The sequence below is a fragment of the Hypanus sabinus genome, chromosome 2 (genome assembly GCF_030144855.1).
Source record: "Hypanus sabinus isolate sHypSab1 chromosome 2, sHypSab1.hap1, whole genome shotgun sequence".
Taxonomy (NCBI): Eukaryota; Metazoa; Chordata; class Chondrichthyes; order Myliobatiformes; family Dasyatidae; genus Hypanus; species Hypanus sabinus.
The window spans coordinates 177656740-177681191 of NC_082707.1; the positions used below are offsets into that span (position 1 = coordinate 177656740).

At 39.4% G+C, this 24452-nt stretch overlaps 1 protein-coding gene across 1 annotated transcript in view; it reads right to left on the reverse strand.

Moving 5' to 3' along the window:
- wdr89 (WD repeat domain 89) overlaps positions 1 to 24452 on the reverse strand; it is a 60725-nt gene that overhangs the window by 28973 nt on the left and 7300 nt on the right. Inside the window, exon 2 of the mRNA XM_059960105.1 lies at positions 9343 to 9432. Coding sequence (XP_059816088.1) covers positions 9343 to 9432 — 90 coding nt within the window. The remainder of the gene's footprint in view (positions 1 to 9342; positions 9433 to 24452) is intronic.

Below are 24452 nucleotides of genomic sequence, written 5' to 3' on the forward strand. Positions count from 1 at the left end.
TACCTTATGTGATTTTGGCTACCGTTACAGCAAGTCATGCAATAATGCTCAAGGCTCAAATCTAGAACAGCTGCTGTTTTCACTATTAACCTACAGGATCTACATTTGACAGGATAATATGAAGAATGACAGTAGAGCAAAAGTATGATTTTTCAATGCCTGTGGCAATAAAACGATACAACTCTGCAGCATTTTCTCATAAGTGCTAAGGGCACAATGTTATTCTCAATTAAGTCCTTTCATCAGAGGACTTTTGGTTGGAACCAGGTCCAACTTCCAACATGTGAAATATTAACTCCAACTTTCGTAGTGTCCAGTAATTTTATCTTTTTAACATTAAGAAGATTCCAATGGTCAATAGCTCTAAATGTGAGAGGCATAAGCAATTAATGCTTAACAATGAGGTCACAGAGTAAAAGCTTAAACAAAGACATCCAACCAGACATCTTGTTATATGCTTACTACAAAACTTGCATGCATAAGGTGGTCCATCTAAAACTGACAAGGATTACGCACTTGTATGTAACTCCTTTCACAAAATGCAATTGTATATTGCAAACTAACAGTGCAATCCAAAAATGTATCAAGACTAAAACAAGCTAAAGCGTATAAGGAAAGTGTTGGGTAAAGGAAAAAAAAGTTGCACAACTCATCTGAGGCATTTAGAATTTATGATCACTGCAGAAAGTACAGCAATTCTTATGTAATAAACTGAAAGGCACAATTGAATAAGCTGTTAAGATACCTGAACCTTGAGACTATTAAGATTACATTACAGAATTCATTCTGCACAGATTTAATCAGTTTTGCTTGCATTTAAGAGGAATTTTCATAATCATTAAGAGTTTGTTCTCATCAGAATGGCTGGCCTCTAACTGATAGTGGGAATAGCAACCAGCTGAAATTTCAGTCATGTCCATTTCTCCCCCCTTTTGAAAGTGTCCAAGCTTCATGTGTCCATGCAAATAGAAGCTCGAGGGTTGAGGCAGAATATATAACCATTCCTCCATATAATCCCCACCCCTACCCGCAATTAGAACCTTGCATTGCTTCTTTCAGCTAATCGGTTGAAAACATCTGGTATCCCATCAAGAGAGGTTCAGGTAATTGAATAAGCAAGGAACCACAAATAGGGCCACAAATCCTACTGTTCCATATGTCAAGTAACGATAGGGAAGCTCCACTTCCATTCTTTTTCGTGCCTGGCGAATGTCTGTGCAAGGAATACGGAATATTTTGCAGGCCAGAGGAATAGTGATTGCTTTCAGCACTGCTCTGGTCAATAACAGAACCACTACTCCAACTGCAAAACGTAGAAATGCTCTTGCAATGAGCTGAAATGTGATCGAGGGGGGAGTAAACGGCAGAGCAACAAGTGGTGGGTCAGGCAATATGCCAAACAAGTGGTTGACATGGGAAGCACAGGCAATGCCCGCTCCGGTGCCTAAAATTTCAGCAGTATCCCCACGAGACGTACTCCATGTGTCCAAGGTAAACGAAAAGAGGCCCATGCCCAGGTGAAGGCCGATGATGAACAAAGGAGCATACTTGTAGGTTAAATTGAAGTTGTCAATTAAGTCCAAAGCCGGGTGAAAGATGATCAGGATTAGAATGCTGTAAAGCACACCAGTAATTACATCCTATCAAAAAAAGAAGAAACAAGAGGCTCATTAGTTTGAGGTATTACCTGATTCATAAAAGCCAAAAATTAGATTTTCTTAAATCAAAGCCATAACATATCAATTTACTAATGACAGTTATACACATTAGCTTACAGAACATATTTAGAGGCTGGTAATTACTGTAAGCTAGATGTTACTGTGGTTTCACTGCCTAATTTGAAGCTTCATATTATTCAGCACTTAAGTAACTTGTTTCGATTTTAACTTGCACTCTGGGTAAATCATCCACAAGGCATCCTATAAACTTTATCTTTATAATCACCAACTGACTAACTTGATAATTATCTTGGATTTAAAGTACCCATTATCAAGATCACATTTAAATACACAGTAACTGAATTAATTTGCTGTGGCAAGCTACAGTTCTGAACTTGCTCACCCGTTCAGACTTGAAGAGAAACTAACGTTAAACATGAAGCAACAATCTGCAAGTGTGGGCAAGGGTACCATAGTACTCTGAAATGAAAGCTGAGGCAAGAGAACCCCTACAATGTCAGCTACCATGTTGGGCAAGAAGAGAAAATTAATAAAAAGGGTCTTCCAGTCAAGATGATGCTAACAAATAACGATTCCATGAGCAACATACTCCAGATAGCAAAACTTTCTAATTATTTCACTTTTTCTAAGCCTTCTGCTCATTCTTTTTGTTTCGTGTTACAGAAACTGTTGGAGCCTGCAACGTAGAGTTTGAATCTGGATCGAAGGGTTCAGCGGTGTGTTCTGTCTAAAAAGCTGCCTTGTGGAGATCATAGACGGGAGAGGTGGGGGGGGTGGTTGAAAGAGGCGCAGAGGTCTCAGAACACAAGCTGACTTCCGGAAAAGACCCAGAAATGAGGTGTGCTGTCATGATTGACTACAGCTCGAAGCAGCAAGGAAGACTGAAGCATCGAGGTGAATGGGTAAATGTGGAGGGGTCAGCAGCCAGATTGGTGTGTTCAGCCCTGGGTTGGCCTTCAGACCTGATCAGCCCATTCAGTCCGGGTAGACGGTGTTCAACCCGTAAAAAGTGACTGCTGATTCAGGAAGGACTGAGCTCATGTGGCTGTTCTCCTTGTATGCAGTGAAAAGATGTTCCCCATATTCTGAGGTTTATGTGACTATTTTACTGTGCTTTTTATAGGTTTCCTTCAGTTTTTGGTGTTTTCTTTCTTGTGGACGATTGGCAGGTGGTGATCTGTTAATTTTTTTGTGAATAAGGGGGTGTTATACTTGGCATAATTTACTTATTACTTATTATTACTTATGGTTTTATATTGCTATATTTCTACACTATTCTTGGTTGGTGCGACTGTAACAAAACCCAATTTCCCTCGGGATCAATAAAGTATATCTGTCTGTGTTGGGGATTTGATGCTACTGTCGCTGTTCTTTTCTGTGAGTGAGGAGGTCATTGATTGTTATTGTGGCAGTTTTTTGCTGTGGGCGGGGTATTTAAGGGTCTGCAAGTTCTGCTTTTATTTTTCATGCAGTTTTTTTTTGGGGGGGGAACTGATGTCTTTTCTTTCAGCAACATCCATGGTCTTTCTGCATTTAATGGCTATCTGGAGAAGACAAATATCAGAGTTGTATTATACACTTTGACAATAAAATGAACCTTTGTCTGAACAAGAACAAGATGAACATGGAGATGAGTGACAAGAAGAGTGAAGGCCTGATGACAGCTGAAAAAATTGCTTTAATCTAAATGTGAAAAAAATGTCCACTTCATGCTGTAGTGCAGGAGCCGTGCAGTGAAACAAAATAATGAGGTTTAATTTTATTCTCAGATGCAATACTGAATTATTTGACAAATAAGTTGCAAAACTTGCATGTACCTTTTAGTTCCAAAGCACTTTATGGTCAACGAAGTACATTAGAAGGATAATCAATGTTGTAAATGAGACCAGCAATTTACCCATGCTAATACCAGAGCAAGTGTATGATGAAAGCAAAAAATTTTTAAGAAACCCAAGTATCAGTATTGGCCAGAAAACCGAAAACTCGGTCTTTAATCTGTACAATGCCACGAGATTTTAAAAAAAACTTTTACTGGAGAGAACTGCAGGGACTCTTCGTAATGATTCATCTGAAGATTGTCAATAATGCAGCCCTTCCACTGTATTCTCTATGAATGCTAACCTAGATTTTTCTGTGCAAGTCTCCAGAATGTAACTTAATCCCAATCCATTCCAACTCAGAGGCAACCAAATGTGTCACTGCTGTTACTAAAATTGGTGTGGTTCAGTCTGACCTGATGATGGGCATAAAACTTGATATGGTACACAGACAGATAATTTGACCTAGCACTGATGCTACAGCCAAGTCCAATACCACTCCTGCTTTAAATCCACACATTTTACAACAGGTGAAAGGCTGCTCTCGATCTCTCTTAGCTGATTGACTAAGAGACCAAGGCCAAAGTGACCTGGTGCATGCTTACCAACTCCAAAGTTCAGAAGACACAAAAACAAAGCATGCTATTACATGCAGTTCAACAAAAATTCAAAGTCTTCACATCTCCTATATGATTAGAAACAGGAACAACATTCAAATATGATCCAGTTTGCTAAAAGTTTTGGGCAGTACCAAATTAGAAAACCCCTGAGATTTGAGTGTACTCAGAAAAACATCATTTCACCCCTTTCATTTGTCCTTTTTTTCCTTCTTCATTTATCCTGCTGTGAAAATATTGCTTTGGTTTTCCACTACATTATAGCAAACAGAGGGAAAAAAATGATGTAAGATCCATCAGATTCCCGTAATCATGGGAATGGCACTGAATTACACCATACCTAAACACCAGACTAAAGATGTCATCAGACTCGAAGACACTGCTAATCTCATACATAAAACAGCTCAAAAAAATCTGAACAGGCAGGTTAAAGTGGAGCATCAAAAGAGAGTCCTTCAAACTGCCCACACAAAATGCTGGTGGAACACAGCAGGCTAGGCAGCATCTATAGGGAGAAGCGATGTCGACGTTTCGGGCCGAGACCCTTCGTCAGGACTAACCGAAAGGAAAGAGAGTAAGAGATTTGAAAGTAGAGGGGGGAGGGGGAAATGCAAAATGATAGGAGTGGACCGGAGGGGGTGGGATGAAGCTGATTGGCGAAAGTGATACAGAGCTGGAGAAGGGAAAGGATCATGGGACAGGAGGCCTCAGGAGAAAGAAGGGAGGGGGGGGAAGCACCAGAGGGAGATGGAGAACAGGCAAACTATTAAATATGTCAGGGATGGGGTAAGAAGGGGAGGAGGGGCATTAATGGAAGTTAGAGAAGTCAATGTTCATGCCATCAACCTGAGGCCTCCCGTCCCATGATCCTTTCCCTTCTCCAGCTCTGTATCACTTTCGCTAATCACCTTTCCAGCTCTTAGCTTCATCCCACTCCCTCCGGTCTTCTCCTATCATTTCACATTTCCCCCTCCCCTTACTACTTTCAAATCTCTCACTCTCTTTCCTTTCGGTTAGTCCGGACAAAGGGTCTCGGCCCGAAACGTCAACATCGCTTCTCCCTATAGATGCTGCCTAGCCTGCTGTGTTCCACCAGCATTTTGTGTGTGTTGTTTGAATTTCCAGCATCTGCAGATTTCCTCCTGTTTGCTCCCTCAAACTGCCTCTGTATCTGGAAGTTTGCGCTGTTGTGCAGTACTCACTCTGTGGTTTCTAAGTAAATTATGTCACCATATACAACCCTTAAATACATTCATAGTACATACAAGAAACATAATAGAATCAATGAAAGACCGACCCAACTGGGTGGGTAAGCAACGAGCAAAAGACAACAAACTCTGCAAATACAAAAAGAAAATAATAATAATATGCAATAAATATCGAGAACATGATATGAAGAGTCCTTGAAAAGAGTCCATGGGTCGTGGAACAGTTCAGTAAAGGGGAGAGTAAAGTCACCCCCTCTGGTTCAAGAGCCTAATGGTTGAGGGGCAGTAATAATTCCTGAACCTGGTGGCATGAGTCCCGAGGTTCCTGTACCACCTTCCTAATGGCAGCAGTGACAGGAGATCATGGCCTGGGAGGTGGGGGTCTTTGTGATGGATGCTGTTTTCCTGCGACAGTGCTCCATGTAGATGTGCTCAATGGTGGGAAGGGGTTCACCCATGGAACAGGCTGTATCCTCTACTAGTGCAGGCTTTTCCATTCAAGGGCATTGGTGTTTCCTTACCAGGCCAAGATGCAATCAGTCAATATGCTCTCCACCACATATCTACAGAAGCTTGTCAAAGTTTTAGATGAATCTTTGCAAACTTCTAGGAGAGTGCATAAAAGTCTATTTTGTAAACAATTCATTTGCACAGTGCAACAGTTCCAAGATTGGTCATCGAAATTTGATAGCTTTTAGCCCCTACTGAAATCCCTACTGAAGTAAGGGATTATTTCATTGACTTTTAACAATAATCGTTCAGCAAGTAAAATGTCAATTTTGTCTAGAGGACTGAAGCATTGCATTTCAAATTGTTTTTTTTTGGAAGTAAAAACTGATTCCATACAAGGTACTGAAAATACTTCAGTTGAAATAGCTACAAATTACTGAGACACAATTAGATAGAAAAAAATCAATGCTATTAGATTTTTAAAGACCTTTCTAACCCCCCCCCCCCCAAAAGTTTATGTATTAATTTGTGGTTACAATTCAAATAATAAAAGAAACACTAAATATAATTCAGCAAACCACATTTAATGATATGAGAAAAAGGGTAAATGGAAGGGGCAAAATGGAAAAAGAAGAACTCCTGATTTTTTATCATATGGAGTATGTTGGGACAAAGACAAGAAAGTCTGCAGATGCTGGAAATCCAAATCAACTCACAAAATTCTGGAGGAACTCAGCAGATCAAGCAGCATTTATGGAAAAGAGTAAACATCGACGTTCTGATGTCCTGAAGAAGAGACATGGCCAGAAACATCCACTGTTCACCCTTTTCCATAGATGCTGCCTGATCTGCTGAGTTCCTCCAGCATTTTGTACGAGTTGGTTGGATTAGTTTTTCCACTTTCATGTGGCTGTGTACTGAGATCCCATCAATTTCTCAGCACTAGGATATAAACATGCTTGCTTTAAGTAGAAAATTCGTAAAAACGCATTAAGAACATACTAAAATCAACAGATTTCATTTAAGAATCTGATCAGAACTTAAATTATAATGCAAAAGGTATAATCTGTCAAGCATGGTGGGGAAAATATAATCGTAATTGCAACAGATGAAAAGTCTGTGGTGTATCTATGATAGTACTTACAGTTTTGCTCATCCCACACCCCAATGAAGCTCTGGTAAACTTAAGTAATTGAATAGCACAGACAACATTATTAAAACATAATATTTATATTTAAATATGACAAATTGTTCACTGAAATCAGAAGGTGTGCTTCTGCCACCATAGCTTCCCTCTGACTTTGATTCATTCCCAAAGACTGAAATTCCGTCTGTACTTCTGGAGGTTTCATGTGTCAGACTGTTTGGAAACTTGCTGTGATATTCAACATTAAGACGAGCGTCAGTCCATATATTCTGATTCTGCATTACAAAGCTAGTTTTCCTCTTATTATACTGCCTACTTTTACTTTTGTCTCAGCCGATTTGCTGCTGAAATCCTTATTACTTTGAGTCTAATCCTTGGTAAGATTCATCCTTTGTAAACAACAGCATAAACTGCCAATTTAATTCTCGATTAGGGCCAGCTCACCACTTCACTTGCATAAATTCTCTCAGTTCTTTAAAAAACTGTAACTTTCTTCCACCAACAAAGCAGTTATTGGATGCACAAAACTGCTTCTTGTATTGCTATATCTCAATGTTCACTGAGATGTTCAGATAAGGAATGGAAACAAGTTCCCTTGTTGCTTGAGCTTTTACACAAATGAGACAATCAAATAAGAAACATTTCCATGGTGTATGGCAAAACAAACTGCTGAAGAAACCCAGCAGGTCAAGCAGCTTCTTCGGAAGGATCTGATGCAGGGTCTGAACGCAAAACGTTGACCATTCCTTTCCTTCCACAGCTGCTGCTTGACGAATTGAGTTTCTTCAGTCATTTGCGTTTTTTTGCACTGGATTACAACATCTGCAACCTCTTATGTGCCATTCAATACCTGCCTGGGCAAGTAAAGGCAATGATCTTAAAACTCTTTAGTCATCTTTAGTTCCAGTTATAAAAATTTTAGCTGAAGTAGATTTTTGTGCACTGGTTTAAATAGGATTCCACTCCAATAGCACCAGAATGAACACGACTACATTGCAAAGACATAGCCAGTTTCCCAGAGAAAACCTTACATTTGAGAGATTAAAGATTAGCCTTAGTTGTCGCACGTTCATTGAAATGCACAGCGAAATCTGTCGTTTTGCATCAATGACCACAGTTCGGGGTTGTGGTGGGGGCAGCCTGTAAATGTGGTCGTACTTCTAGCACCAATGTAGCATGTCCAATGCTCACTAACCCTAACCGTACATCTTCATTATGTGGGAGAGAACCGGAGCACCCGGAGGAAACACATGCAGTTACAGGGAGAATGTACAAACTCCTTACAGACAGTGACGGGAATCAAATCCCAATCAGTGATCGCTGGTGCTGCAAAGCGATTGCGGATGCTAGCCCAAAGTGCTGCAAAAGGAATTCCACAAAGGCCAAATGATTACTTTTGACCTGTGACATAGTGCTTCACTATATAGAAGGCATCTCAATGCAAATCTGGTTAATCCCAAGTTTTATTAGTCCAGGAGCAGCAGCAACAAAAGCTCAAAATTATAACTTACATCAGTGCCTTAGGCTAGAATTTAAACAAGCAAGGACAGGATCAGTCAGAGGTGCGATTTCTTCAAAAGTCAGCATTTGGGGGGTAGGGTAGTGCAGGGTAAATCACAGAACTGACAATTATTGCACACATCTTAGAGTCAAGAGTCATAGAAAAGCACAGCACAGAAACAGGCTGTTTAGCCAATCTTGTCCATGCCAAACCATTTAACCTGTCTACTCCCATCAACCTACAGTAGGACCATAGCCATTCATATCCTTACCATCTAAGTACCTATCCAAACTTCTCTTAAACACTGATATCAAACTTGCATGCATCACTTGTGCTGGCAGCTTGTTCCAACTCTCACAACCCTCTGAGTGAAGAAGTTTCCCCTCATGTTCCCCTTGAACATTACACCTTTCACCCTTAACCCATGACCTCTAGTTGTAGTCTCATCTAACCTCAGTGGAACACCTTGAAATTTTAACATATTTAATACGCATGATTAAAAGACAGTCAATTTCCACTTCAATTGCATTAAAGAAATTATTAAACAAAAAAATCTGCTGAAAAACCAAAAGGTAATACTAACTAGCTAACGCAAGCCAAGTTACACCCATCAGTTCCTGGCAAACTTCCACACCATTACGTTCTAGCCAAAGTGGCAGAAAGTCATTTTTGATGGTCATGAATGTTTAAAAATATTGAATAATTGGTTTAAAACTAAATGGCCATTAACAATTTTTGTTTTATTTAATACAATTGGTATGTCAGAAGAATATATTTTTTGCTGGTGTAGACAGACTAAATGGAAAATGGAGCTCAGATGACATAGTGAATTATGGTCATGATTCTAAGACTAGCTAATCCGAACCATTGCACTGGCAAATCCAAGCACAAGAATACAACTAACTATCTCATTATTCACTCACCAGAATAGAATGCATTCCCATGTATAGACGACTGAGACATACAAGGATGCACCAGCTGGAAGCAAGGAGTAGTCCAATTGCGTAAGGATACTGAAAAATAAAAACAATAAGTTAGTCATAAATTAATAACAATTTTGTTTATACAATTTTAAGGTTATGTAATTAAACTAGTCTCAATGCTGTTAATTGATGGGACCTTCAGTCAGGTTGAAAAAATATTAAATCATTCTACAACCCTGTTGATAATATGCGTCACTAATTAACAAATGTGGTATGCCAACATTTATTGTAGCACAAGATTTTGAAATCAGACATCAATATGGTGGCAAGACTCCACTTGAAGACATGTTTCTGTTAAGAAAAAAAAATAAACTATTTCCACTTAAGCCATCCAGTATAATTCTAAACCCGTGCCACTTTGCAAACAATGATCGACTGGTTTTGTACAACTACCTTGCACATAATATCAGCACACCAAGGAACTGATTGTGTACAGAAAAATTCATTCCTCATTGAGGGTCAGCAGTGGAAAGGGTGAGCAGCTTCAAGCTCCTGGGGATTGATATTCCAGAGGATGTATCCCAGGTGCAATCATGAATAAGGCATGCTAGCAGCACTACTTCATTAGGAGTTTGAGATTTGGTAGTCACCACAAATACTGTTAACAAATTTCTACAGAGTACAGTGGAAAACATGCCACTTGGTTGCATCAACACCTGGTATGGAGGGAGCAATGCACAGGATCAAAAGAACTGGTGAAGGTTGTGTACTCAGCCAGCTTCAGCACAGGCACAAACTTCCTTACTGATGAAGGTATTTTCAAGAAGTTTTACCTTTAAAAGGCAGCATCCATTATTAAGGAACCGCACACCCTATGCCCCCTTCTCATTACTACTATCAGAGAGGAGGTACAGGAAAGTAAAGACCCACACTCATTATTTTAGGAACAGCTTCATCGCCTCCACCATCAGGTTTCTGAATGGTCCGTGAATAGCTTACTATTCGTCTTTCACACTAATTAATTTATTATAATTATTGTATGTGTTGCACTGTACTGCTCCCACAAAACAACATTTCATGTGCATCAGTGATAATAAACCTGATTCTAATTTATTATCTTTTTCTTTGTACTATTTATATGTTTTCATAATTTATAGGTTTTTTGGTCTTTGTACTGTATTGTTGGTGCATACAACAAATTTCACGTCAGTAATAACAATTCTGACTGAAAACAGTCATTGGCAAATTTCAATTGAGATAATCCATAATTCTGAGAAAGTGAAAAGTTGCAAAACTGATCAGTAGCAAGTTGCAGATAAAATATATTGCATATACATCACTGAAAATAGCAAAACACTGTAAATTACCTTATAGGGATGTTATCGAGTGAAATCTGATAGCAAGTCACATTCGAAAGTCTTGAGATTGAAAGTTCAAGATGAACTTTCTGGAGCCATCTTTACTTTTCTTACAATTATGCATCTTCTCATTTGCACATGCTGAAATATGCCATTGGCAATTTTCAGAATCAGAACTATTATCCCCATATGATGATATATGACATGAAATTTGTTCTGAGCAGCAGTACAAAGACAAAAACCTATAAATTGTAAAAAAATAGATAAATAGCACAAAAAAAGAAGTGAGGCAGTGTTTATGGTGTTCAGAAATCTGAAAATAGGAGGGGAAGCTGCTTCTCAGTAAGTATGGTTCTTTAATACCAGTAACAAGAAAGAGGACCGTCCCGAATGGTGATGGTCTTTAATGATGGATGTTCTCACCATCAGCATTTTTAAAATATATTAATGTCAACTTCTCCACATCATAAAATGATTATATGTAGACTAAATGATTGCTTCGAACACTTGAAAGCAAACAACTTTTCGGTCACCATTATGCCATGTGCCTGCAACCTGCTTACCTTTTTCTACATAAAAACACAAAATGCTGCCAGAACTCAGCAGGCCAGACAGCATCTATGGGAGGGTAGTGACGACGTTTCGGGCCGAAACCCTTCATCAGGAGTGAAGTAACATGGGATGGTCGAGAGGGGATAAGAAGTGGGGGGAGGGATGAAGTGGGGAGCTGGGAAGCGATAGGCTAGAGGGAAATGGGCTAGGGGGAAGGTGGAGAATTATGGGAAATAAAAGAGAAATAAAGGTAGGGCTGGGGGGAGATTATAGTGAGGGGGGAAAAAGAAAAAGAGAACCAGACTAGAATAATAGATAGGGATGGGGGTAAGGGGGGGCAGGGGTATCAACGGACCTCCAATGAAGGGTTTCGGCCCGAAACATCGTCACTACCTCCTCCCATAGATGCTGACTGGCCTGCCGAGTTCTGCCAGCATTTTGTGTTTTTATTTATTTGCAGCATCTGCAGATTCACTCATGTACCTTTTTCTACAAATCTTCTTTCTGTTAGGACAATATAATGTTTTCAGCAAAATAAAACAGCTCCACCATTCAGATGTGGGTTAACTACTGACAGACATAAATGCCCCCAGTAGCACTAATGACTTTTCTCTGAATCTTGCCTGGATAATTCAACTGAGTTTCTGGATTTTAATATGCAATACAATGTTGTTTAACAAAATAATGTACTTTAAAGAACAAGTAACCAAAAATGTGTTAAGAAATTATGGGTATGGGTAACCCTAGGTAATTTCTACGGCAAAGACATGTTTGGCACAGATTTGTGGGCTGAAGGGCCTGTATTGTGCTGTAGGCTTTCTGTGTTTCTAAATTACACAAAACAAATATGCAATACAAAGTTGGCAGAAAAAGAAATTCACCGTGGTTGGATACCATCAACTTTAAGTAGAGACTTGATAAATGATGGTATTAGTGTGCAGAGTATTATAAATTTGAACTTGCTTAATTCAAACACCTCTCAAATTGAGGTTGTGCAAAAATTTAAATTTTGGTATGTTAATTAAAAATGAAATTCATTCCCTCCCAAATAAAAGGCATAAATCTGTACAAAGGCTGCAAGGCCTTGAACATTCATGGAATCTTGTCTAAAAGATCAATAGGTGTGTTTGAATCCCATGGAGAAAACCTGTCACCACGTACACAGATGACTGAAAATTGTCAATTAGTCCCATCAGTCTGTAACGTGCTACAGTGATGAGCAGCTTGTGCCACTGCAGCTACAGTTCATGGCAATCCCAACAATGGGGGATCTATGATCAGAAGACAGTAGATTATTGAGCACCAACAGAACAGAAGTCCACTGAAATGCTCTTGATTCTGGAGCGAGACAGATATAAAAAAAATATCACATGGGCATTTTACTGCCAACAGCCACAAGCAATGCGGAGACATCAAATATAACAAGTGAACAGCAATTGTTAAATAAGATGGTAAACACCAAGAAAAACATTTGTCTTTTCAACTCCTTTCAAAACTAAGGCACACCTGTGCTCTGATTTGGTGAAAATATGTAAAGCACAATCAACTTTTGAAAAATTATTATTTTTTAAACTGCAAAACTTTATCATGCTGGTGCTTCTAAACCTTCAAAAGCTCAATAACTTAGCCCAGCTAGTCACCAACTTGAATAAGAAAAGGCACTTGAAAATACCACTCTCTCTAAATGGCATCCACAAATACTTTGTAACATTAACCTGGTTCCATTTTACACAAAACCCCATACTGATGGCATATCGTCCACAATGGTATGTGCGCATGAGTGTATTTCATTAGTTCCAGATAAAGGATACAATTATTTAACATTAAGAGAGCTATAATGCACCCTTAGTGCATCAAGTTAGGATTTAATAATTAGTGAAACTGGTAAAGCTCAGCCACATTTCAGATTGCCAGAAGAATAAAACACTATTGTGAGGGCTCGCAGATGATACTGAGAGAATGACTACTACCTTATGCTCTGAAAGATTCTCAGTGCTGCAAGTACCAAAGAGCTAGTCATTAACTATAGGAAAGGAGGGGACAGGCTCCTGCTTACATCAGCAGTGTTGAAGTTGAGTGGGTTGGGAGTTTCAAGTTCTTAGGAGAGAATACCATCAGTAGCCTGTCCTGGTCCAACCGTGGTGATACCAAGGCCAGGAAAGCTCACAGGAGGCTGACAAAAAAAAAGGCATGTCCCCTTTAACCCTTACCAATTTTTAATCATGCACCATAGGAAGAAGCCTATTCAGATGCATCACAGTTTGCTAAGGGAACTGTTCTGCACCGACTGCAAGAAACAGGAGAGAATTGCGTATGTAGCCCGGCACATCATGGAAACCAGCCTCTCCTCCATGGACTCTGTCTATACTTCTCACTACCTCAATTAAGCATCCAACATAATCAAAGATGCACCCAATCCAGATATCCTCTCTTACCTCCCAGCTGCACTGACTCACCCCCCCCCCCAAAATAGGCAGAAGATACAAAAGCCTCAAAACACAGCATGGTTTCAAAGACAGCTTCTATCCCTCTGTTATAAGGCTACTGAATGGTTCCCTAGTACAAGATGGAGCCTTGACTTGACAAGATACCTTGATGTGACTTTGCACCACACTCTCTGTAACTGCTAACACCTTATTCTGCACTCTGTTACTGTGTTATTTCACTGTTGTAAAATACCAAAACACACTGTTGTAATTAATTTATCTGAATGGATGGTATGCAAAACAAGTATTTCACTATAACTCTGTACATGTGACAATAGTAAACCAATCCTGACCATTTTAGCCATATGATAATGTAACACTCAGGAACAAATCTTCTTTTATGAGGGACTACATTCTTGAACCAGTAATAAGCCAGTCACACCCTGAAAGTAGGCACATCAATGTGACTTGTAAGTATCACAAGTTTCCCAGATACTGAAGAGGCAGGGAATTGAGAGATATAAATTGAACATAGGCAGGTGTGCAGTTCAAATGCCATCATCGTCAGCATAGACACTGTGATCCACAGGTCCTATTCCGTGCTGTACACTCCGTAGCCACTGAGTGTGTGCTGTATAGACTCCTAACACTTCTCTATTTTTCAAACAACTTTGCTGTTTATTCCATCGTGCAGACTAACAGTGACTGAAACTCCCAATAGTGGCACTTCTCATTAGATACTGATGCTTAATAGTTAAAGGAACAAATAACTGTCATGGTTCCAGAAGATCTAATTTTATCCAGTAATAGACACAGAGCAATTAATTCAACATATAACTGTTGAATCAGTCTAGAACCATGACGGAGAACATCAAAAAGTATATTCTTTCAAGTCCACTAATGGTGGTATCAAAAAAACTCTTGTATATCAAGGACAAAATATGATCTAAGAAATAAAAGGCCTTCATACATCAGGGACTTAGTTCTAGGGCCAGAGGTAATGTTACAGCTCTACAAAACTCTGGTTAGACCACACAGGGGTGTTGCATTCAGTTCCAGTCACTTTATTATAGGTAGGATACAGAGGAGATTAACCAGGATGCTGACTGGATTAGAGAGTATATCTTATGAGGAAAGGTTAAGCAAGCTAGGGCTTTTCTTTTGGAGCAAGCAGGATGAGAGGTGACTTGATAGAGGTGTACAAAATGAGAGGCATACAGTGGACAGCCGGTGCATGTACCCTAAGGTGGCAATGACAATTATGAGACAGCATACTTTTAAGATGATTAGGAGTAAATACAGAGGGATGTCGGACTGATTTTTTTAAAACCATAGAACATCCTGCCAGCGGTGGTGGAGGAGGCAGATACATTGGAGACATTTAAGAAACTTTTAGACATGTGAATGAAAGAAAACAAGAGTGCTACGCAGGAAGGAAAGGTTAGATTGATCTTGGAGCAGGTTAAAAGGTCAGTATAACATCAAGGGCTGAAGGGCCTGTACTGTACTTTGTATGAACAACCAGAATTGATAACATTCTGTCAAAATGTTGAAACGTCCACATATTTAGAGTGTTAATGAGCATCTCCTACATTCTTAGATATTTTTAAAAAATGTCATATTTTAGATTGTATTTATTGCATAACTTAGTCAATCGTAGAGTCTTATTATGATCCTCATTTGGTTAGCAATTACTTGTTATTTTAAACATAGGACCACATGAGATTAGATTGGAAGCTGAAAACAAGTTGTAGGTCATCCCACCTTCCCCTTAAGTGGTCAGTTCCCCAAATATTGTTTAAAATTATCTTCTCAATGGAAACCCCACATGAAACATTTAAGTTAAAGAAAAAAGGATCCCTCAAGCTGTAAATTGGTGGTCAGCCTAAAAGTGAGAGCGCAGGTGATGACAGTTGGAGCAACCACTGCTTGAGTAGATGTTCCACAAATGTCATTCCTTCAGTATGAAATGACAGTGCTCTTCATTCTGTACATTCACATTTACAGATTACTGTAATCTTTCAAGTCTTGATGGCAATAATTTAGAGATTTTCTTTAAGTTGTAGATCTGTGACAAAAACTTGGACCCAAATTGAAAAGTGGTCTTTGGAAAATCTGCAGATATAGAGTTACACTATAATTATTGGCCCACCAAAAGGTCCAGAATTTCCCTCCTATATGTAATTTTCAGAGTTTTGTACAGCAGGATATAATGTATAAGAAAATACTGATCAAGGGCAAATAGATCATATCATATTAAAATAGTACAATTATTTTTTTCCTGAAGCTTCCTATATGATCTTTCAAAGTGCATTACAGAAGGCTTAAATGACATCTGTTGAAATGAGAAGTGGCATTACATTCTTAAAGACCAACTTTGTGATGGTTGTGAAATAAGTGCAAGCAGATGTTAATTTACCTAGTTCCATTAAAACAACGAGCCAGACCAAAGGCTTGAAGGTGATACTGTACTAATTTGGGCAAGTACACTATGTAGATGGAATTACTGCAGCCACTCCTATGGGCTATCAATCATGCAGGTTACTCTGCCCTGGTCGGTACCAAGCTTCTGGAGTTTTAGGACCGGCAATCATCTAAATGGAAGGTTTCCCCTCATGCACCTGACTTGGGCCTCTCATAGAAAATGAAAAAGCTTGCACGTCAGGTGAGCCCCTCAATGCAGGATACCCAGTCTCTGGCCCGCTCTTGTAGCCATAGCATTTACAATTGGTCAGTATTGATGGTTGGGGTAATAACAATGGTAATAAGATTTCTCTTTTGTTGATGAGCAATGTCTGGCACTCCTGTAGCCCAAGTTCTATTTAACATTCATGCCTGAATGTTAGCAGACATGGGCTGCTTCATGAGCTGAGCTATAAATAGAATTGAAAATGTCAACTGTTAATAAATGTCCCCACTCCTGACCTATTGATAGGAAGATCACTGAGTAGCTAAAATTTATTTGCCTTGAACACCATTGCAAGGATGTAATGACAGACCTCACAACCACTTTTGATTGTCTGAGGTATGACTCCAACCTTGATGACCTTAATAAGCAGTGACTCCAATTTGATTCTGTAGTTTGATGCATGTTGCCTTGCAATCAGGTGTAATTATTCACATCTCACTTGTGGAAGTCAGCTCTTCGATCCATGTTTCTAACAAGACTGCGACTTAGTCTGGAGCTGAGTGGTCCTGCCCTTCTTGTCTAATTCCACCAATTATCTTCCAGCCTCTGCTGCTGTAGTGAAGGATGGGTGGGACAGACACTAAATGCTGTTGGAAATCAGCAGGGTCAGGCACCATTTATGGAAAGGAATAAACAGTCGAGATTTTGGACTGAGCCCCTTCATCAGGCTGTTTACTCCTTTTCATAGATACCGCCCGACCTGCAGAGTTCCTTCAGAATTTTGTGTCTGTTGCTCTGGTTGGAGCCACTCTCACATTACTTAGACTTCCTGAGCTCTGCTCTCACTGCTATCTCCCCCCCTCATTTCCAAAACAGAACTGAGGCAGGGTTCCTCTTGTCCTTGCCCTTTACCTTACTAACCTTCATACCCAGCACACCATCCTTTGGTCATTTCCATCTGCTGCAACTGGATCTCACCATGTGCCACCCCCAGTTCTGCTGATCCACCACCAACCCCACAGCACTTATTCATACAAGTGCAGGAAATGTAACAGTTGCACTTACACCTTCTCCACCTCTCTTTCCCCCCTACCCCTCACAATCCTGTGACCAAGGACTTAAGAAGCTCTTCCAGGTCAGACAAAGGTTCATGTGTACCTCCTCAAACAATGCCTACTACATTCAATGCGCCTGGTGTGGCCGCCACCGCACTGATGGGAACATCTGTGCTCTGTCACAGTGACCAACCTGAACTTATTGTTGTGTAATTTCTGACCTGTCTGTGCTTGGCCTTAAAGCAAGAGCGAGAACCAGTAAAAACGAGTAGGACAAAACCTCAATAGTCTACAATGCAAATGACATGAACGTAGAATTGTCCAGTTGCAGGCAACCCTACCTCCTTTGATTCCCCCTCTCTGATTCCTAATACCAAAGCATTTTTGTTCACATTCCTATGTCCCCATCACTCATTTTTGTCCTCTCCTCTCCTGGTTTTATTGTCCTGCTACCCACACATTTCCCCCAGTGGCACTCCCTACCGCTCCATTCCTTCACACACCTCGCTCCATCTACCTTTTATTTCCTTTTGTCCACTTCTATCCATCACCCTCTTGCCTCTGAACTCCTTCCTTTCCTCCTTTCTGGGTTTTTTTGAATCTACCCATCATCCTTCCCTCCTACCACCTGCTGTCCCTGTCTCACCCTTCCCCTTCTCTTTATTACTGGCAACTCTACTCTCAGTCCTGATCTGATGCAGGATCTCGACCCAAAACATCCAGAGTTTACTGCTCAACCCACTGTGTTCTTCTAGTACTTTAATTGCAAAGGATTTCCACCAAATTGGAGCATAGATATTTTTGTAAATATTTAATATCTGAATCGTGCATGAACGTCATTATTCCAGCAAATGCCATTTTACTGGTTTTTGCTATGTCCCTGCAATGCCTGTGGCTGCTGGTACTGAAATACACAATCTGATTTTTCTCCAGAATTCAAAGAATTTCTCTAGATTTCCTCTTCAACATTAAATGACCTACTGTCTTCTGATCTTAGTTCCCATAATGTTGGGATTGCATAAACTGCAGCTGCAGTGGAACAAACTAGTCATCACTGTAACACATTACAGACTGATAGGACTAACTATAATTTCTCAGTGATTTGTGAATATGGTGTCAGGCTTTCTCTGTGGGATTCAAGCACAAATATTGGCCTTTTAAGTGAGATTCCATGAGCATTTCAAAGCTGTGGTGAACTATGTGCCTGTCTGGACACGCCCCTGCTGACTGCTCCTGTGGCTCCTCCCACAGGCCCCTGTATAAAGGCGATCTGAGGCCTGACGCTCGGCCTCAGTCTCCTGGACATAGTATGATGGACACTCACTCCTGGTTCCTTCTTCCAGTCAATAAAAGCCGATATCTCGCCTTACGTCTCAGTGTGAGTTATTGATGGTGCATCAAAGGCCTTGCATAAATTTGTACAAAGAGCAAACTGCTCTTTCTGTAAGAGGATAAAAATCACCAACCATAATAGAAGTCAGTTAGGGTAAGAATATAAAGTATAGAAGTACAGTGGAGCTATTTGATCCCCTGCTGTGTGCTATCATGTTCGGCTAGTTTGGCCCTCTGCCTCAGCACTTCTGTACCAAGACAGTGTCTCTTATTACATTGCTTGCCTCCTATCTCTTATCTTTCACAGCACGTGCACAAGAGTTCTCCTGATTTCTCATGGTATGCCAGGTTAAGTTTCGCCCTATTCCTGGATATGTAGGCATAAACTGCCATCAATGTACAGCTGCCAGGCCCAATTTATGTGGGGACCGTCAATCACACATTTCCTACAGATATGACTGCACAATCTATTCCAGGCAATTACCACCCAGTCAGTCAGTGAAGTCATTGAACTTCTTATCAACTACTATCAAGCACACATACTTGCCACAAGGTTGAGCAGAAGACAAAAGACTGCAGATGCTGCAATCTGGAACAAAAAAAATAGTAAGAACTCTGCAGGTAAAGCAGCATCTGTAAGTTTATACCTTTATATCAATATAGACTGAAAGATGCTTAGAAAGTCTAAGTAATGTGACAGGGACTCCATCAACCATATTAGAAGAGAAACCAGAGATTCTTAAAAATAAAAGAATGGACACTTCAGATGCCCTCAAATGGAAGGTCCTGTCTTGAGAGCTGATGCTGCAGATATGGAGAAACTTGAAGGATGTTTTCCTTCCAAGAGACATGGTGGGGAAAGTGTGGTTCACCTAGAATAGACTTCTTCCCACCCTGTGGGCCTTGACCTTTTCTCTGCCCTCATCTCTCTTCTCCTACCATCCGTGTCTCCAACTCTAACCCCTCAGTTCCATCTGACCTACCGGTCACTTACCAGCCTGTTTTACTCTGCTCCCACTCCTCTTTATAGTGACCATCGTCCCTCTCCACATTTAGTCGATGCAGTGTCTCAATTCAAAACATGAACCCCTATCCCAACCCCACAGAAGCTGTTTGACCTGCTGAGTCTCCCCACCACCCCCACAATGGTTTCTTCACTCCAGATTCTAGCACCAGCAGTTTCTCAACTTCAAACAAATATTCAGCTTCAGTAAGGATCTACTGCTTCAGCACTTCAATGTAAATATTGTATTGCTATGTTGCAGGACAGCAACTTTTGAAATCTGAGATTGAGTTTGAAAAAGTCACAGTGAATTGAGATTTCAATAGCATAGGTGCAGATGTTAAATGGTGTGACTGAAGCTTAGAAAAGCAAGAGGGAATTTCACAGTCTACAAAGAAAATAAATGAGACAACAAAGGCAAGGAAGCCATTTCTAATAGGGTTGGATCAAGAGAAAAACAATCAAAAAAATCAAGAGAAAGAGTTCATAAGAACTCCAATCACACCAGTAAGATTTCGCAAGTAGGACTTATTGAAAATAAATTTGTTCTAAAGGTTTAAAAAAAAATGAAGTTACACGAACACAATTTCCTAAAGAGCAGATCCAATATTTAACTTAATATATCAACCATTGGAGTGATGAAAATATATCGCTGTCATCATTGGTAATGCAGATGTCAACTTGCAATGACGCACTGAGTCATGAAAACTGCACTTACCAAACCATCTGGAAGAAATTAATTTCTATTCCAGTCTGATTATTTCTTCAATAAGATGAAAGCAGATTATGAAGCCAGGCAATACAACAAGCTACAACTAACTGCTCTGACTTGTGACTTTTGGAAATTTGGTAAAAGCACTTCATGTATCAAAATATTTTACTTAATGTTTCACTGTTCATTTTGAAAAGTACCAGTGGTTCTTCTGTCAACAAATTGGAAGTGCTTAATTTTACAGAATATTGTATAACAGTGTGTAACTTGCTGCTTCCAAGACTTATAGAACAATACAGTCATCAATAATCTTAATTGCTGTCAAGGAGAGATCAGTTAATCTGCAGTTTGGCAGGTTGGTTACAAGTTCAAGGTCAATTACCGGCCTTTTTGTAAATAATTACTTTACATCTATTGTATGATCTACTGTGGTCTGCACTGATATTGAAACAACCGACAGGACGAAGGCCAAGTAAACTACTCCCTGAAACTATGATTTGCTAACAATTAGGTCTAAAAGCCAAATTGTGCAACATTCTAAAGCTGGTTCATGAATTTTATCATCTCTCAAGATACCCATATTCAGAACCGATTCTTGCTTAAGTAAAGTTAAATGGAAGCATAATACTGGCAGTTCCAAGTTTCCAAAACTCTGTTTGGTAAAACTCCAATAATCCAATTTACAGCACAATGTGGGCACTATGTAGTAAATATCTGCACAAATATACTCCTGCAAGGTTGGCCTGAGAAAAAAAAGTAAACAGCTACCTTTAAAGTACCAGCAAGAATCTAGTCATTGACATCAACAAAGTGCAAGGGCTGCACTTTTATAAAGTTTCATGTTTAAAGATCATCTTTTATATTTGGATGGAAACATTGAATGTGATACTCATTGTTAAAACTTGGTCAGAGTTCTTGATTGTATCAACAGTCAATGATTCCAAGTGGAAAAACAAAAACAGGGCTTCAGTGGCTCGGAAGTAGGTAGGGATCAGATATCCTGCACATTTGTATACTGAAGTATCAGATGCCGTTTTAGTGATTGAGCAGAACCCCTGCAGTGCCACCACATGCCACACCTACAAAATAATGATGCTGGAGGGCAAACCCTACTTCATCGAAATTTAAAGTCAGGGAGAGAGGAAAGAAAACGAGAAGGCTGCAATTAAGATGCAGTATTATATTCAATTGCCTTAAAACCTGATCTAAAATAGACTTTCTGATTAACAATTTTAGGGGGGAAAGGTACATCTGATAACAAATAGGAAAAGTTTCAAAAAGGCAGCAAGGACTCTTTTGGTTGCTGTTATTTCCAATAATTGCAGGAAGCAGAATTCATACAAAACACAACCTAAAACAGAAACAAATTCCAGAGTCCAGGGCTTTGGAGTTACGATTATCCAAAATATTAATTTTATATCCAACTTTTACAAACTTCAAGGTCAAATGATTACGGCTGCTCAAATTGTTCTTTATTCTTTTTTTCTCCATTTAACATCCACTGACAGGTATGAGGCACTTGCTGGCAAAATATTCGAAGCATTCGCAGTCTGCTCAGTTTTAATTAGGGCAGTTAACATGTTCAATACTAATTAGAGCCACTGAGTCAGCAGTACAGCACAGTAAAAGGCTTTTCAACTGGACACATCCATCTATTTGCATTAGCTTTGTACCTTTTCATGCATTCCCTACACAAGTGACTGTGTAAATATAATGATTGCATCTGACCTCACTACAACCTCCAAGTGCAAATTCCGGATTATAAACCACTGTAACAAGAACTTACTTATCAAATCCCTTTTAAAATTCCTGCTCCTCAACTTAATCCTATATCCTCATTTTTGATATCCCTACAAGGAGAAAAAGATCCATCACATCCATGCCTTTTATTTTTATATACCCATGTGGATGGTCCTACCCAAGAGGAGGAACAGTAGACCTCCCATTGGAAAATGAGGGTAAGTGACTGAAGTATCAGTGGGATGGGGGAGGGGTAATGACCATAATTCTAATGGTTTTAATAGAAACCGAAAAGGATTGGACAGGCCCGCAAGTTCATAGCACAAACAGGGGCAAGTCTAATTGTGATGGCATTAGACAGGAACTTGTAAACATTAATTGGCAGAAGGATGCAAAAGGAAATCCAGCAAGTGGAAGGCATTTCCTTGCTTCATTTTTCAATTTTATGCCTCCTATATCAATGACATGAATTAAGAACGAAGAGCTGTACATTCAAGTTTACGTGCCACTATATTAGGAGACCAGTTTAGCATGTTGGTGACTATCAATCCAGCAAGCAGGAAAAGGAAATTATCATGGGGCAAAGATTACTTTGAGTGAAGCTGGAACAAATGTGACAGATATGAGAAATAAAATGCATTCTGAATTTGTGGATGATGAATCTGAATATTTCCTATGGCAAAAGTCAGAAAAGGAGAAAAGGCATAGAGTAGTCACATAAACTACACTAAAAACCCATTGGCACATACACCCATAATCTAAAAAGTTTATAGCTATGAAGTTTTATGGCAAAAAACACTGAAATAAAGATTATGTTGCTGTTGAAGAAACATTGGTCATGACTGTGTTCTGCGTTTGAGTACTGTGTTTGATTTTTTTAAGCCAACAAACCTCAGGGTGGACATACAAGGCTTGCTATAATGGAGTGCAGATCCGCAGAGAAAAAATACAAGAATTTCAGAGTCTAGTTATGACAATGGTTTATACCTCTTTCATTATCCAATGAAATTATAATCTAATTGAATATTTTTAAATAATTATTCTGTACACCATGATAAGGTTAATTATATTTTAAGGCAAAAATTGACAGTATTCTATTAGGCTTGGAGATCAAGGGTACAAACCAAAGACAGACAAATATTGTACACGTGTTCATGATATAACAAAATGACTATGGAGGGATAGGATCCACTTCCAATACGTTCTAATTAAGTTTCTTTACCTCAGTAGATTTTTTGCCAGAACCAACATGCATCTAATGTCAGCAAAAGATAAATGTTTCCATTTAATAACTTATGAAAATTTATATGACTTCTTCTTGGTTTAATTCTATTCTAATTTACTGATATTTTGACCAGCTCTTTCCACCCAGTCAGTTTTTACACAATCCTCAAATATCTCACTTTTCTTTCCCTTTAGATTGGCAAATTTCATCGCTAGAGTCACAGTGCCTTTGAATTTAAAACAGCCACGTATTAGCTGGCTTAAAATATAGGCAATTCAAAACCTTAAAGAGACACCAACAATGGTGTCTGCAAAACACCACCGACTGCATAGTCAAACCAATATTAGTACCCTTTTCCATGGCATTTCTTTTATGGTACTCATTAACTACCTATTTCAGATCCATCTCATCCATTCCTTTAAAAAAAACATTTCATTTACTACCGACTCATTCTTTAGAGTATGAAACATTCCTTATCACCAATGTTTACTCTTTTGCAGACCAAGCTATGATTTGAACGGTATTCTTGCATTAATTGTCCAGAATTCTATCACAGATATCATTTGCTTCAGCAACGTGACCTTAAGATATTTTAACCCCTTTTGTTCTCTCTTGTAATCACATTCCTGGACCTATCTGAATACGATTTATTATCATTGCCACAAGATGTGAAATTTGTTGTTTCGCAGCAGCAATACAGTGCAAAGACATAAAAACCTTTAAAACCAGTGCAAAGAAAAGGAACAACTAGGTAGTGTTCATAAATCATTCAGAAATCGGATAGCAGAGGGAAAGAAGTTGTTCCTGAAACATTGATTCAAGTATCACCCTTCAGGTACTGAGTAATTTCCAGACACAAAAATACAACTGCAGATGCTGTGGATCAAAGAATACGTACGCAACACTGGAAGAACTCAGCAGGTCAAGATTCCAGGTTGTTCAGATCCAGGCTACATCTGCTTTAAACAAGTGCAGGATAGTGCCCGGACTTTCAAAAATTGCAAGATTAAATATGATCCTACCAAGAAAGCACGCTATTTTCAGACAGCTCTATAGAAAGTTGAACAGTACAGAGCTG